Source organism: Microtus oregoni, unplaced genomic scaffold (genome assembly GCF_018167655.1).
Source record: "Microtus oregoni isolate MIOR12 unplaced genomic scaffold, Mior012 000153F_ref0000387, whole genome shotgun sequence".
NCBI classification, from domain to species: domain Eukaryota; kingdom Metazoa; phylum Chordata; class Mammalia; order Rodentia; family Cricetidae; genus Microtus; species Microtus oregoni.
Genome location: NW_024544808.1, coordinates 166,703 through 178,245, shown reverse-complemented (window position 1 = coordinate 178,245; position 11,543 = coordinate 166,703). Strand labels below are relative to the sequence as shown.

The following is an 11,543-nucleotide window of genomic DNA, read 5'->3' as shown; positions in this document are numbered from 1 at the left end:
TGCTGATCAGGCAGGATGGAATGCTACAGCTCAGGGGCATTCACCATGTTCTTGATCCATTCCTTGACAGGCACCTACATGGTGCCTCTCCATCCCAGTCTTAACTTCCATCAGAGTCAGTGAACTATAGCAATGGCGGCCCATTTCTCTTTTCCTGTTTTATCTGGATTTGGGGACATACCTTCAGCAGGCATTGTAATTCTCAAGCTCCATGCTGGGATTCTGTTTGGAATCCATTGTTCAGGCTTTTGGGGTCAAATCTCAGGGCACATCTGTTAGTGATTTTACATGGAATGCAGCTATGCACACTGAAGACAATATTTACATGCATATATGTGTTCATGTGTGTATGCACATATGTATTTATATATAGTAAAACTCACTTATAATTACATTATCCAAGTAAATATGTGGTGTGTGAAATGTCACAATTCCCTCTGTCCTGTACCCTACAAATAGATAGATGACAGATAGATAGATAGATAGATAGATAGATAGACAGACAAGACAGGTGCTGTACGCAGTCTTGAGAATTTCATGGGTTCTAAGTGATGTTACATTTCACTGCTTGTGTGAATGTACCCAGAACATGCAACATTAACAGGATGGCTGATACAGAAATCATAGCACCTGTCTAATGGTTAAAGGGTCCCACAGGTGTTCACAGCCCCTTCTCCTTGTTATCACCAGAAGGAGAGGGACTGCCCCATCTGCACACCCTCACTGAAAATCCAACGGTCCCTGTAGCTTGTGGCCAGAGCCTGGGTCCTTGTCCTCCTTGTCTTTGCATCTCAAAAACAGGCTCAGAACCCTTCAGGAAGCTGCTAATGTTGAGAAGGCTCTGAAATACTGAGCATGCTCCTTTACTCTCTGGCTTTAGGGCTGCATCCTGTAGAATGAGGCTGTTCACGTGACAGTCTCCCTCTGCCTGGCTCTTTCTCTCTCTTCAGGTAACCTAGGCAACCACACACTCCATCCTGTCAGAAAAAATCCCTTTTTCTCGCAGGCTATTGATTTCCTCTGGCACAGTGGTTTCAGGAAGAGATTTAAAAACTACATCTCTCGCGGGCTGGCAGGCGGCCGGGCGGCAGCATGACGGAGCCAAGCGGAGCCGAGATGAGGTCCCAGATTCGGGTCACCGTCAAGACCCCCAAGAACAAGGAGGAGATCGTGATCTGCGATCGAGCCTCGGTCAAGGAGTTCAAGGAGGAAATCTCCCGGAGGTTTAAGGCTCAGCAGGATCAGCTGGTCCTGTTCTTCGCAGGCAAGATCCTCAAGGATGGAGACACACTGAATCAGCATGGGATCAAGGATGGTCTCACGGTCCATTTAGTCATCAAGACCCCTCAGAAGGCTCAAGATCCAGTGGCCACTCCTGCTTCTCCCCCATCCACTCCCGACTCTGCCTCTGCACCCTCCACCACACCTGCCTCCCCTGCTGCCCCCGCCCAGCCCTGCGGCTCTGGCAATGCCACTTCAGATTCTGGCAATGGAGGAGGACCCTCTCCAGTGGCTGCAGAGGGGGCCCCAAGTGCCACTGCATCGATTCTCTCTGGCTTTGGGGGCATCCTTGGCCTAGGCAGTCTGGGCCTGGGTTCTGCCAACTTCATGGAGCTACAGCAACAGATGCAGAGACAGCTCATGTCCAACCCTGAGATGCTGACACAGATCTTGGAGAACCCCTTGGTCCAGGATATGATGTCAAACCCTGACCTGATGCGCCACATGATCATGGCTAACCCGCAGATGCAACAGCTGATGGAGAGGAACCCTGAGATCAGCCACATGCTCAACAACCCCGAGCTCATGAGACAGACAATGGAGCTTGCTCGGAACCCAGCCATGATGCAAGAAATGATGCGGAACCAGGACCAGGCCCTCAGCAACTTGGAAAGCGTTCCTGGAGGATATAATGCCCTCCGCCGCATGTACACCGACTTCCAGGAGCCCATTCTCACAGCTACTCGGGAACAGTTTGGCAACAATCCCTTCTCTTCCCTGGCCGGGAACTCCAACAGCACATCTTCCCAGCCTCTTCGGATTGAGAATCGAGAGCCCCTCCCTAACCCCTGGAGCCCCTCGCCCCCCACCTCCCAGGCCTCCGGGTCCGGTGGGGAGGGCACCGGAGGATCGGGGACCAGCCAGGTGCACCCGACAGTCTCGAACCCCCTTGGGATCAATGCGGCTAGCCTGGGGTCAGGCGTGTTCAACAGCCCAGAAATGCAGGCGCTCCTCCAGCAGATCTCTGAAAATCCCCAGCTGATGCAGAATGTGATCTCAGCCCCTTACATGCGCAGCATGATGCAGACACTCGCCCAGGACCCTGACTTTGCTGCTCAGATAATGGTGAATGTCCCGCTGTTTGCGAGGAATCCACAGCTTCAGGAGCAGCTACGCCTGCAGCTCCCTGTGTTCCTGCAGCAGATGCAGAACTCAGAGTCGCTCTCCACCCTCACCAATCCCCGGGCCATTCAGGCCTTGCTTCAGATCCAGCAGGGCCTGCAGATCCTACAAACTGAAGCCCCTGGGCTGGTACCAAGCCTTGGCTCCTTTGGGACATCCCGGATGCCTGTACCCCTGGCAGGCAACTCTGGGTCTGCAGCCGAGGCCCCCACGCCCTCCCCAGGCCTACCAGGCACGCCTCCTCCCATGGCAGGTTCCAGTGCCCAGCAGCAGATGATCCAGCTTCTGGCTGGAAGTGGAAATTCACAGGTGCCGATACCAGAAGTGAGATTTCAGCAGCAGCTGGAGCAGCTCAATTCCATGGGCTTTGTCAACCGTGAAGCTAACCTACAGGCCCTGATTGCCACAGGCGGGGACATCAATGCCCCTATTAAGAGACTCCTGGGGTTCCAGCTCTCCTGATCCCTTGGCCCTTGCCTCCTGCCTTCCCCAGCTCCCAGTGCCAGCCTTTGGCTCCTCTGTCAAACCCTACCTTCTGTAGCCTTCTTTGACCTCTACAAACAACAGGGTGGATCTGGAGGCCTGGGCCCAGCCCCATAGCTCTGTTCAAGTGTTTTGATTTTGTTGCTGTCTTATGAAATCCTTCCTCCTGGACCTCCAAGCAGAACTATTTAGTTTGTACAGTTGGGTCATTTGGCCCTACCTCCTTGCCCACAGTACTTTGGCAATGTGCAGTCTTCTCCCAGGGTCTGAGAGAGGACCCCTCTGGCTCCCCAGAGTCTTCCGTAGGCACCACTACGATGGAGGAAGGTCATTGGCTAATAAAGAAACTGCCTTTGCCCATCTGATAGGGCAGAATTTAAATAGACGGAGTAAACAGAACAGAATGCTGGGAAGAAGAGGAAGTGAGCTCAGAAATCATGCAGCTCCTCCCAGAGCCAGATGCGATGAAGCAAGCCGCCAAGTCAGACATGCTGAATCTTTCCCGGTAAGTGCACCTAGTGGTGCTACACAGATTATTAGAAATGGGCTAAATTAATACATGAGAATTAGCCTAGAAGAGGCAAGATATAATGGGCCAGGCAGTGTTTAAAAGAATACAGTTTGTGTGCTGTTATTTTGGGGCATAAGCTAGCCAAGCAGCCAGGCTGTGAAAAGAGGCCCACAGCCCTCTCAACAGAATGGCACCCAACATGGATAACTTAGTCCACAGAAAGCCTGAGAAACATTGGGAAAGAATAGAGTAAAGCATGTTTTCTTGGTAGCAGCAATTTCTCGGGTCTGCTCTGCTTGCTAGAGGCAAGCAAGTGCTCTCATCTAAGAGAGGCTTCCTGACTCAGCTTTTTTTCTTTTTTTTTTCTGACTCAGCTTTAGCTGCAAAACCCTGCAGCTCATTAAGAGGTCCTGCCATGAAACACTTAAATGGTATTGCTAAAGCTGACTGCATGCTTGTTTGTTTTCAGCCATAGCAGGGAAAAAGTTGTGCTGTTTTATTGAAAATGCTGGATTTCTGGTCTGTCCTGCCAGGGCAAACTCTGACTCTTTCAGGCAGTCAGTCCAAATGAGTGTGATCTGTGAGAAGAATGCTGCAACTGGCTTGCTAGAAGAGACTTTGAAACACCACAGAGTTGTGGCGATAAAAATGGCTCCAGCAGTACCTCTGCCATGAGGCTGGAAAGCTAAAAAATGGGCTGGATCTAGCCAGAAAAAGCCACGGCTTTAATCCTACCCATATTGGTCAGTAATTTAAAGGCTCATGTGGTCAGAATGAGAGAGAGAGATACAGTAAAGAGAGATTCAAAAACAAAACAAAAAAAAACTTTAAATGATTTACAGTGTGTTAAAAATATATGCAGGGTAAAAGTTAAAGTTCTTAAAGTAAAAAACAAAAAAAGGAAGAACGAGAGTAGTTGGGTGTGTTAGTACACACCTTTAATCCCAACACTTGGGAGGCAGAGGTAGTTTGACCTCTGTGACTTAAAGGTGTGGTAGCACACGCCTTTAATCCCAATGCCTGGGAGGCAGAGACAAAGGGATCTCTGAGAGTTCAAGGACAGCCTGGTTTACAGAGTTATTCCAGGACAAAGATACACAGAGAATATAAAATAAAAGTAGAAATAAATGAAATAGAGGTTAAAACAAAGCTGCGCAAAGATGGAAAATACACAGAGAATCTTGATACTATATGCTATTATGCTCTCTTTGAATTGTTTGAATGCTGAGGAAGGAGCAACAGATGCTAAAAGATATTTATTTATAAATGCTGCTGAACTAATCCAACATAGATAATTTGAAAATCCCTTGACTTTGGAATTGGGATCTAAGGACATGATGTTTTGGAAAGGAGTTTCTTCTTTTGTTTTCACAGAGGATGAGACCCTGTGGATTTCTTCTATTCCAATATGGTATGACAGACCACGCACTCCTGAAGGGTTGCTGTGAACACCTTTAAAAAATTACTTCACTTGACTGCTGACTGAGATGAATCTAGCACACAGGTTATCCCATAAAAAAAACCTAAATAACAGCGCCCCCATTCAGCAGGAAGCAGTTTGGAGAGAAATAACTGCGCCCATATTCCCAAAAAAATGTTTATAAATGTTCTTTTACATTTAAAGGGGGATATGGTATAGATATAAATAATTTGCACTTGTATAAATTTTCCCTTATTGATAGAAATTTAAGGTCAATTTTATTATATGTATGCCTATTTTTGATCTTGATTAAGGTATTTTGATTGTGTAGTCATTTAAAAATGTAATGTATAATTAGGAAATATAGGTTGTTAATGGATAATCATTGATAATAGTTAGGCTTGTAGTCCTGTTAGATTTTCTAGATATATAGAGATATATTTCAGTTAGATAGACATCCTTCATATCTTTCAAAGACTGTAGAATATGGCATTTAATCTTTTAATAACTTAGGGTTTTCATGACAATGAGAAACGTCTGCTCCTGGCAGCACCAATATACTTCAAAAGGAAGATGGGCATCGAAGAGGCACCTTATGGAGTTTGATAGCCATTTGGGCAAGAAACTGCTCTTGCCTGGATTATTGCATAAACTGGACACAGAGAACCTGCAGAGAGAGTACTGCTGAACTTGCCTAAAGGTGAGATGATCTTTCAGCGTTCCTGATTCATGAAAGAGTCTGAGAGACATTCTGCAGGACACAGCAGATAGTGACTGAACTGCCTTTGAAATTTCCTGCTTCATGGAAATGTCTGCTGGATACTATGGGCCTGTAGGCTGAAGATGGATGCCCCAATGGTGCAGAGGAACTTTGGGTGACTGTCCAGGCAGCGAGATGTCTCTGGGATTTCTAGAGTTTTGTAAGTTGTTTACTTCTCATTTACTTAGGTAATATTATATCCTTCTGGAGTCTTTGATGGAGTTAAAGAATATATACATAGTTATAGTTTTCCTTAGTTATGATAAAAGATAAAGTAGATGTAAATATTGTAACTGTAATTCTTACTTGATAACTATTCTGTTATATGTAATTTTGCTATGTTAAAGTTAAAGCCTTTCCTTTTTGTTTAAAAAGAAAAAGAAGAAATGATGGAGGAAGGTCATTGGCTAATAAACTGCCTTGGCCCATCTGATAGGGCAGAATCTAGATAGGCAGAGTAAACAGAACAGAATGCTGGGAAGAAGAGGCAGTGAGCTCAGAAATCGTGCAGCTCCTCTCAGAGTCAGACACGATTAAGCAAGCCGCCAGGTCAGACATGCTGAATCTTTCCAGGTAAGCACACCTAGTACACAGATTATTTGAAATGGGCTAAATTAATACATGAGAATTAGCCTAGAAGAGCCGAGATATAATGGGCCAGGCAGTGTTTAAAAGAATACAGTTTGTGTGTTATTTTGGGTCATAAGCTAGCCAGGCAGCCCGGAGCCGGGCTGTGGAAAGAGGCCCGCAGCTCCGTCAACACCACTAGGCTTTAGCTTGCCCTACATTTGCTCTAGCTCTCCTCTTCTCCTTCTGCACCTCAGCCCAGCCAGGGTGTAGATTTTACTCTCTGGAGAGGAGCTGATGAACTGCTGTAGTTTTCTTTCTCTACACCTCTTGCACATTCACCCAGCATTTTCTGATGGGCTCCTTTGGGACTCTCAGGCAGGAAGAAAGATTCGTGTCCTCTTGCCCAAAGGGAGCCATGAGCCACCACTCTGGGCAGGATTGCCAATAACAGGCAAGACCAGCAGAGGCTGATGCTGGGCAGTTCCTGGAGACAGGGACTTGGGGAGACAGCCTGAGCTGGAGGCTGGGAAGTTCAGATTGAGAGTTGGGGTCTAGAAACACGAATAGATTTCAGGTTGGAGAACCAGACCCAGGCCTGTCAGGAGAGAGAGGGAATGATGGAATTTCAATTGAAGAGCTCAACAGAGCTGAGCAGTGTGGCCCACAAGGAGCCAGGTTGGTTCTATTGTCTCCGACATATGTGTTTATGCACACACACGTTTCCATGTGCCCAGGACCTACCTAAATCCTAAGGCTCCATTACTTCTAGCCCCACTCCTAGAAGATATGGGGATTGGATCTTTCTTAGCAGTGTGAAGAATTTGTATCTGTGCATACATGTGTGTTCACCCAGGATGAGGAAAATGTGTTCTTTGTTGGTTTCTGGTTCACAGCTTTGTCAACAGAGATGAGAGGATAACAAGGGCCAGCCTACTGGAGAAATACAGCATTGGGAGAGCTGAATCTCCTGGGTTCCTGGGTGTTTCTCCTAAAGACAGTGGCTCTGACTGAGACCCTTGCCACTATTATTCTTTTGCTGGAAAAAAAAAACAGTGAGGTTTCTCTTCCAGAGCTTGTGCTTTCCAATTCCTTGCTGTTTCCCTCTAGGCCAGAAAGTTCTATCTGAGGAAGGGATGGGAATGATGATGGAACTCGGCTTAGCTCAGCTGGAGTACTGAGAAGGCTCTCAGCACGTTCTCTCTGCCTTGTGGTTTGGCTAATTGGAGGAGCTCTGGCTGAGAGGTAAAGAAAGAAAGGAATTCTGCTCCAGTTGGGGAAGGGTCCCAGCAGTTCAGACATGGCTGCCCTTTTGCTCTCTTACTCCCATCACCTACAATGAACTTGTAAATAAATGATTTTTGTTGTGAGCGTAAAAAAATAAAATAAAATAAAAAATTAAAACTACACCTCTGCCACAATCTCCTGTCCAGAGTCCTCACAGGGCCTCAAGATGAGTCATGACATTTGAGAACATGTCTCTCCAACATGTCACAATTCCCTCTGTTCTGTGCAATAGGAGATAGAAAGATAGATAGATAGATAGATAGATAGATAGATAGATAGATAAGACATGTGCGGTACACAGTCTTGAGAATTCCATGGATTCTAAGCAATGTTCCATTTCACCACATCTATGAATGTACCCAGCACATGCAACATTAACAGGATGGCCAACACAGAAAGAATAGCGTCTGTCTAATGGGAAGGTGGTTCCACAGGAGTTCACAGAACCTTCTCCTTGTTACCACCAGAAGGAGAGGGACTGCCCCATTTGCACACCTTCACTAAAAATCCAACGGTCCCTGTAGCTTGTGGCCAGAGCCTGTGTCTTTTTCCTCCTTGTCTTTGCATCTCACAAACAGGCTCAGACCCCTTCAGGAAGCTGCTAATGTTGAGAAGGCACTGAAATACTGAGCATACTCCTCCACACTCTGACTTTAGGGCTGCATCCTGTAGAATGAGGCTGTTCATGTGACAGTCTCCCTCTGCCCTGGCTCTTTCTCTCTCTCCAGGTAACCTAGGCAACCACACACTCCATCCTGTCAGAAAAATCACTTTTTCTCGCAGGTTATTGATTTCCTCTGGCACAGTGGTTTCAGGATGAGATTTTAAAACACCTCTGCCACCACCTCCTGTCCAGAGTCCTCACAGAGCCTCAAGCTGAGTCATGACATTTGAGAACATGTCCCCCAACCTCTCTTGAGAGAAAATGAAAATGGTAGGGTAGGGAAAAATTTCTGTCTATTTCACAAGGGATGGGAGAGGGTGGCACGACACAGACCTAGAGGTAAATCATGTTGCATTGATGAAAGGTATTCCAATCACATCACCATGACAACTGCAATCAAGGCATAATTGGAGTCTCTCTTTTAGCACCAGCGTTTAAAACATGCGTGAGGGTTTGACAGCAGAAGCACCACACACCTAAGATGCTCGAAAGTGCTCATGAAGATGCTGCCTGCTACCTTGTGAGTGTGAGAAACACATCCTGATCTGATCATCCTAGAAATTGCCCACCAGAGAGGGTGAGGCAGGAAGGGGGAGCACACTGTGGTTCGGGGCGCCATTACTCGGGAAAGGGCTAGTATTTTGTGAGGTAGAATGCAATTAATCAAAACTTTATGGCTTTGGGCGGGGGAGCCAAGGGGCTGGTAAACTGTCTGGCGCAAGGGCAAGAACTTCTGAGGTTGGATCCCTGAGCACTCACTCAAAAGGTAGCTTGGTGGGGCACTCCCAAAATCCTAGGGCTGATAGACAGAGAGAACAGGATTTCTGGGGCTGGCTATCTACCTGATCGAGACACACTGGTAAGCTCTAGGATCCTACAATAAAACTGTCTCAGAACACATGATGGAGAGCAATAGAGTAACACGCCCAGAGCCAACCTCGGACCTCCACCCACACAGGCATGAGGGCCCACAGTCACACACACGCACAGACACTCAGTCATCCAGTGCACATATATAATTGTATGAAGGAGATAAAGGCGATGAATCAGTAGTCATGGTCAAGTGAGGGCTCCAGCAGGACTCGAATAACTGAGGGCAAAGTAAAGGGTCCCCACAGAAGACCACCTCTAGGGGAAGCAAGGATCATTGGTGCCGACTCCAGTGACCACTTAGATGACTCTGAGAGTCCTTGGCCAAAAACACAGTGTTGTTATCTATATAGGGCATGATCTTTTGCAGGGTATGGGGCAGTGGGGCTGACAGCTGAGCCTGGGCCCTCTTGTCAGAAGGTCCTGTATCCAGCATGCCAAGAGAGTCACAGCACATCCTGTAGTTGGTTGAAGTGAGTCACTGGAATCTCCAGGGAGGTGGATGTTAGAGCGAATGGTTCAATGACCCCCATCCTGCTCTATCACTGACTTTGAAACTTTACCATTGTGTATTCTAAAGGGCAGCATGTGCTGATGCTGGATGCAGAGGGGATAACAGGAAGACCTACAGGTAGTTGAGGAATCAGGGAGGGGTAAATGTGACCAGAAGAAAACACAGCACCTACTACAGGACATGCACTGTGGAAAAGGAAAAACATGACCATTGCTGTGCCAAGGGGAGAAATCATTGAAAAGAAAGCACGCAAACTGAACTATAATGACAATTTGGGTCATCACCTAGTCAGTCGGGGGACTGAGAAGATGTGTTACAAAACTCAAAATGTGCAGAACAAACAAGTTGCCCCCTGGATTAGGATGGAGACCACTACACATTTTCTTCACCTCTCAAAGTCTCAGACAAAACCACATGATGACATCCCAGTCCACATTAACAACAGGAGGCAGGTGATCATAGAAGAGAACATGTTTACACATTTGGAACAGGGCATTTCAAGCTGTCTGGTTCAAGCAGAACAGGACGCCACAGACTTGAGTAGAGAAAATCAGTTCAATGTCAGGCAAGTGAAAATAACTTGTACACCCTGGCACATCCCTCTGATCAGACAGAGATACAGGTGCACTGTCCAGGGACTGCAGGTCACAGGGCATGTGAGAAGGAAGGACAAACAGTAAAGCAAGTAACACATCTCAAAGATTCTCTCCTTGTTTCCCAGTACACAGCAGGCTCTGCCTCTCATGGTTAAATGGCCAGGAACAAGTTTTACCCTGCCAGGATGCCTTTGCCCTCAAAACTGCCAGGGCACCCCATAATGGCTGGTAGGGATGTGTTTTCAGGCCTTCAATAGCTTCCTCTATCATTCCAAAGCTACACACTGGCTGCTGCAGAGTGGTTGCTAGGCAGCAGCCTGGAGCAATGAGCCACATCCTCAGGTGAATAAGGCCACATCCACCCCACCCACCTGTGTGGCATAAAGGCAGCTGAAAGGCTGGTCCTCTTGTCTCTTCAGCAAGGAGGGGTACATTCTGCCCTCCCAGATGTTCGCTTGGATCATCAGAGGCTTTTAGCAACTAAGAAAAAGAGGATGTACAGACTCCCAACCATAAGCTGATAACTAATAAACACATAGAAACTTGCGACTGCTGGATCTTGACTAGTAACAGCAAACTTGAGGGCAAAGTGGCCTCCCCAGCTTTCAGTCTATAACATGAACATACCAAGCCATACATATTTATTGTGGCATTACTACAAAATTCATGAAGTCAGTCCCCACACAAATTCACCAGTGATCACCAAATCTGCTGATAACAATATTGATCAGCAATGTCTAGCACTATGACAATTGCACCCAGACACTCCTGCAGTATAGTCCATACTGACTCCCGAGCCTGCCCATGTCGACCCCAGCATGCATAGTTGAGTTTCTTGTCTCTTTCCCTCCTCATCTACATGAAACTATGCCTTTCCTGAATGGCCAGGGTGTCCTTCAATTATGTATTAATCAGATAAAGAGACAGGGTGTGCAGCGGGGGTGTGATATCTATTAGGATGCACACATTTTTTTTTCTTCAGTAAGTGATACTCACAGGGACCTTACATGTACTTTACAATCTGATCTGTGAAAACATATGGATCTTTATTTTTCCAGGATAGCAACATATTTGGAGGGGTATGTGAACAACTATGGATCATTTATTTATGGTAGGTAAATTACTTGAAAGAGAGCAGGTATTATAGTCAAAAATAACTATTTGTATGGTGTTGATGTTGATGCATAGTCAAATGAAGATCTGTCTTAAGATCACATCGCACAGGAGCCAAACCTACCCAGGTCAAGATTCCCAAGAAGGTAACAACCTTTGCATTGCCACTCACAGGAGGACTAGAAATCCTCTGGGGTAATGTGGAGCGCAGGGGTTGTGTCTGGATAATATTCCAGTACAAGGACAGTGTGGTTGAGGAATTTGAAGGGGGGGCAGGCCATAGGCACATGTAGCCTCTTGGCATGGACATATCAGTCAGGGCCAAGGCATTGAATATCACTACTGAGAAGAAGGG

At 46.6% G+C, this 11,543-nt stretch overlaps 1 protein-coding gene across 1 annotated transcript; it reads left to right on the top strand.

Annotated features, from left to right (window-relative positions):
- The first annotated feature begins 1,017 nt into the window (after positions 1-1,017).
- On the top strand, positions 1,018-3,055 carry LOC121445033 (ubiquilin-4-like). Its single transcript, XM_041647007.1, has one exon. The coding sequence runs from the start codon at positions 1,093-1,095 to the stop codon at positions 2,863-2,865; it is 1,773 nt and encodes a 590-aa protein (XP_041502941.1). The 5' UTR covers positions 1,018-1,092; the 3' UTR covers positions 2,866-3,055.
- Positions 3,056-11,543: the final 8,488 nt, after the last annotated feature.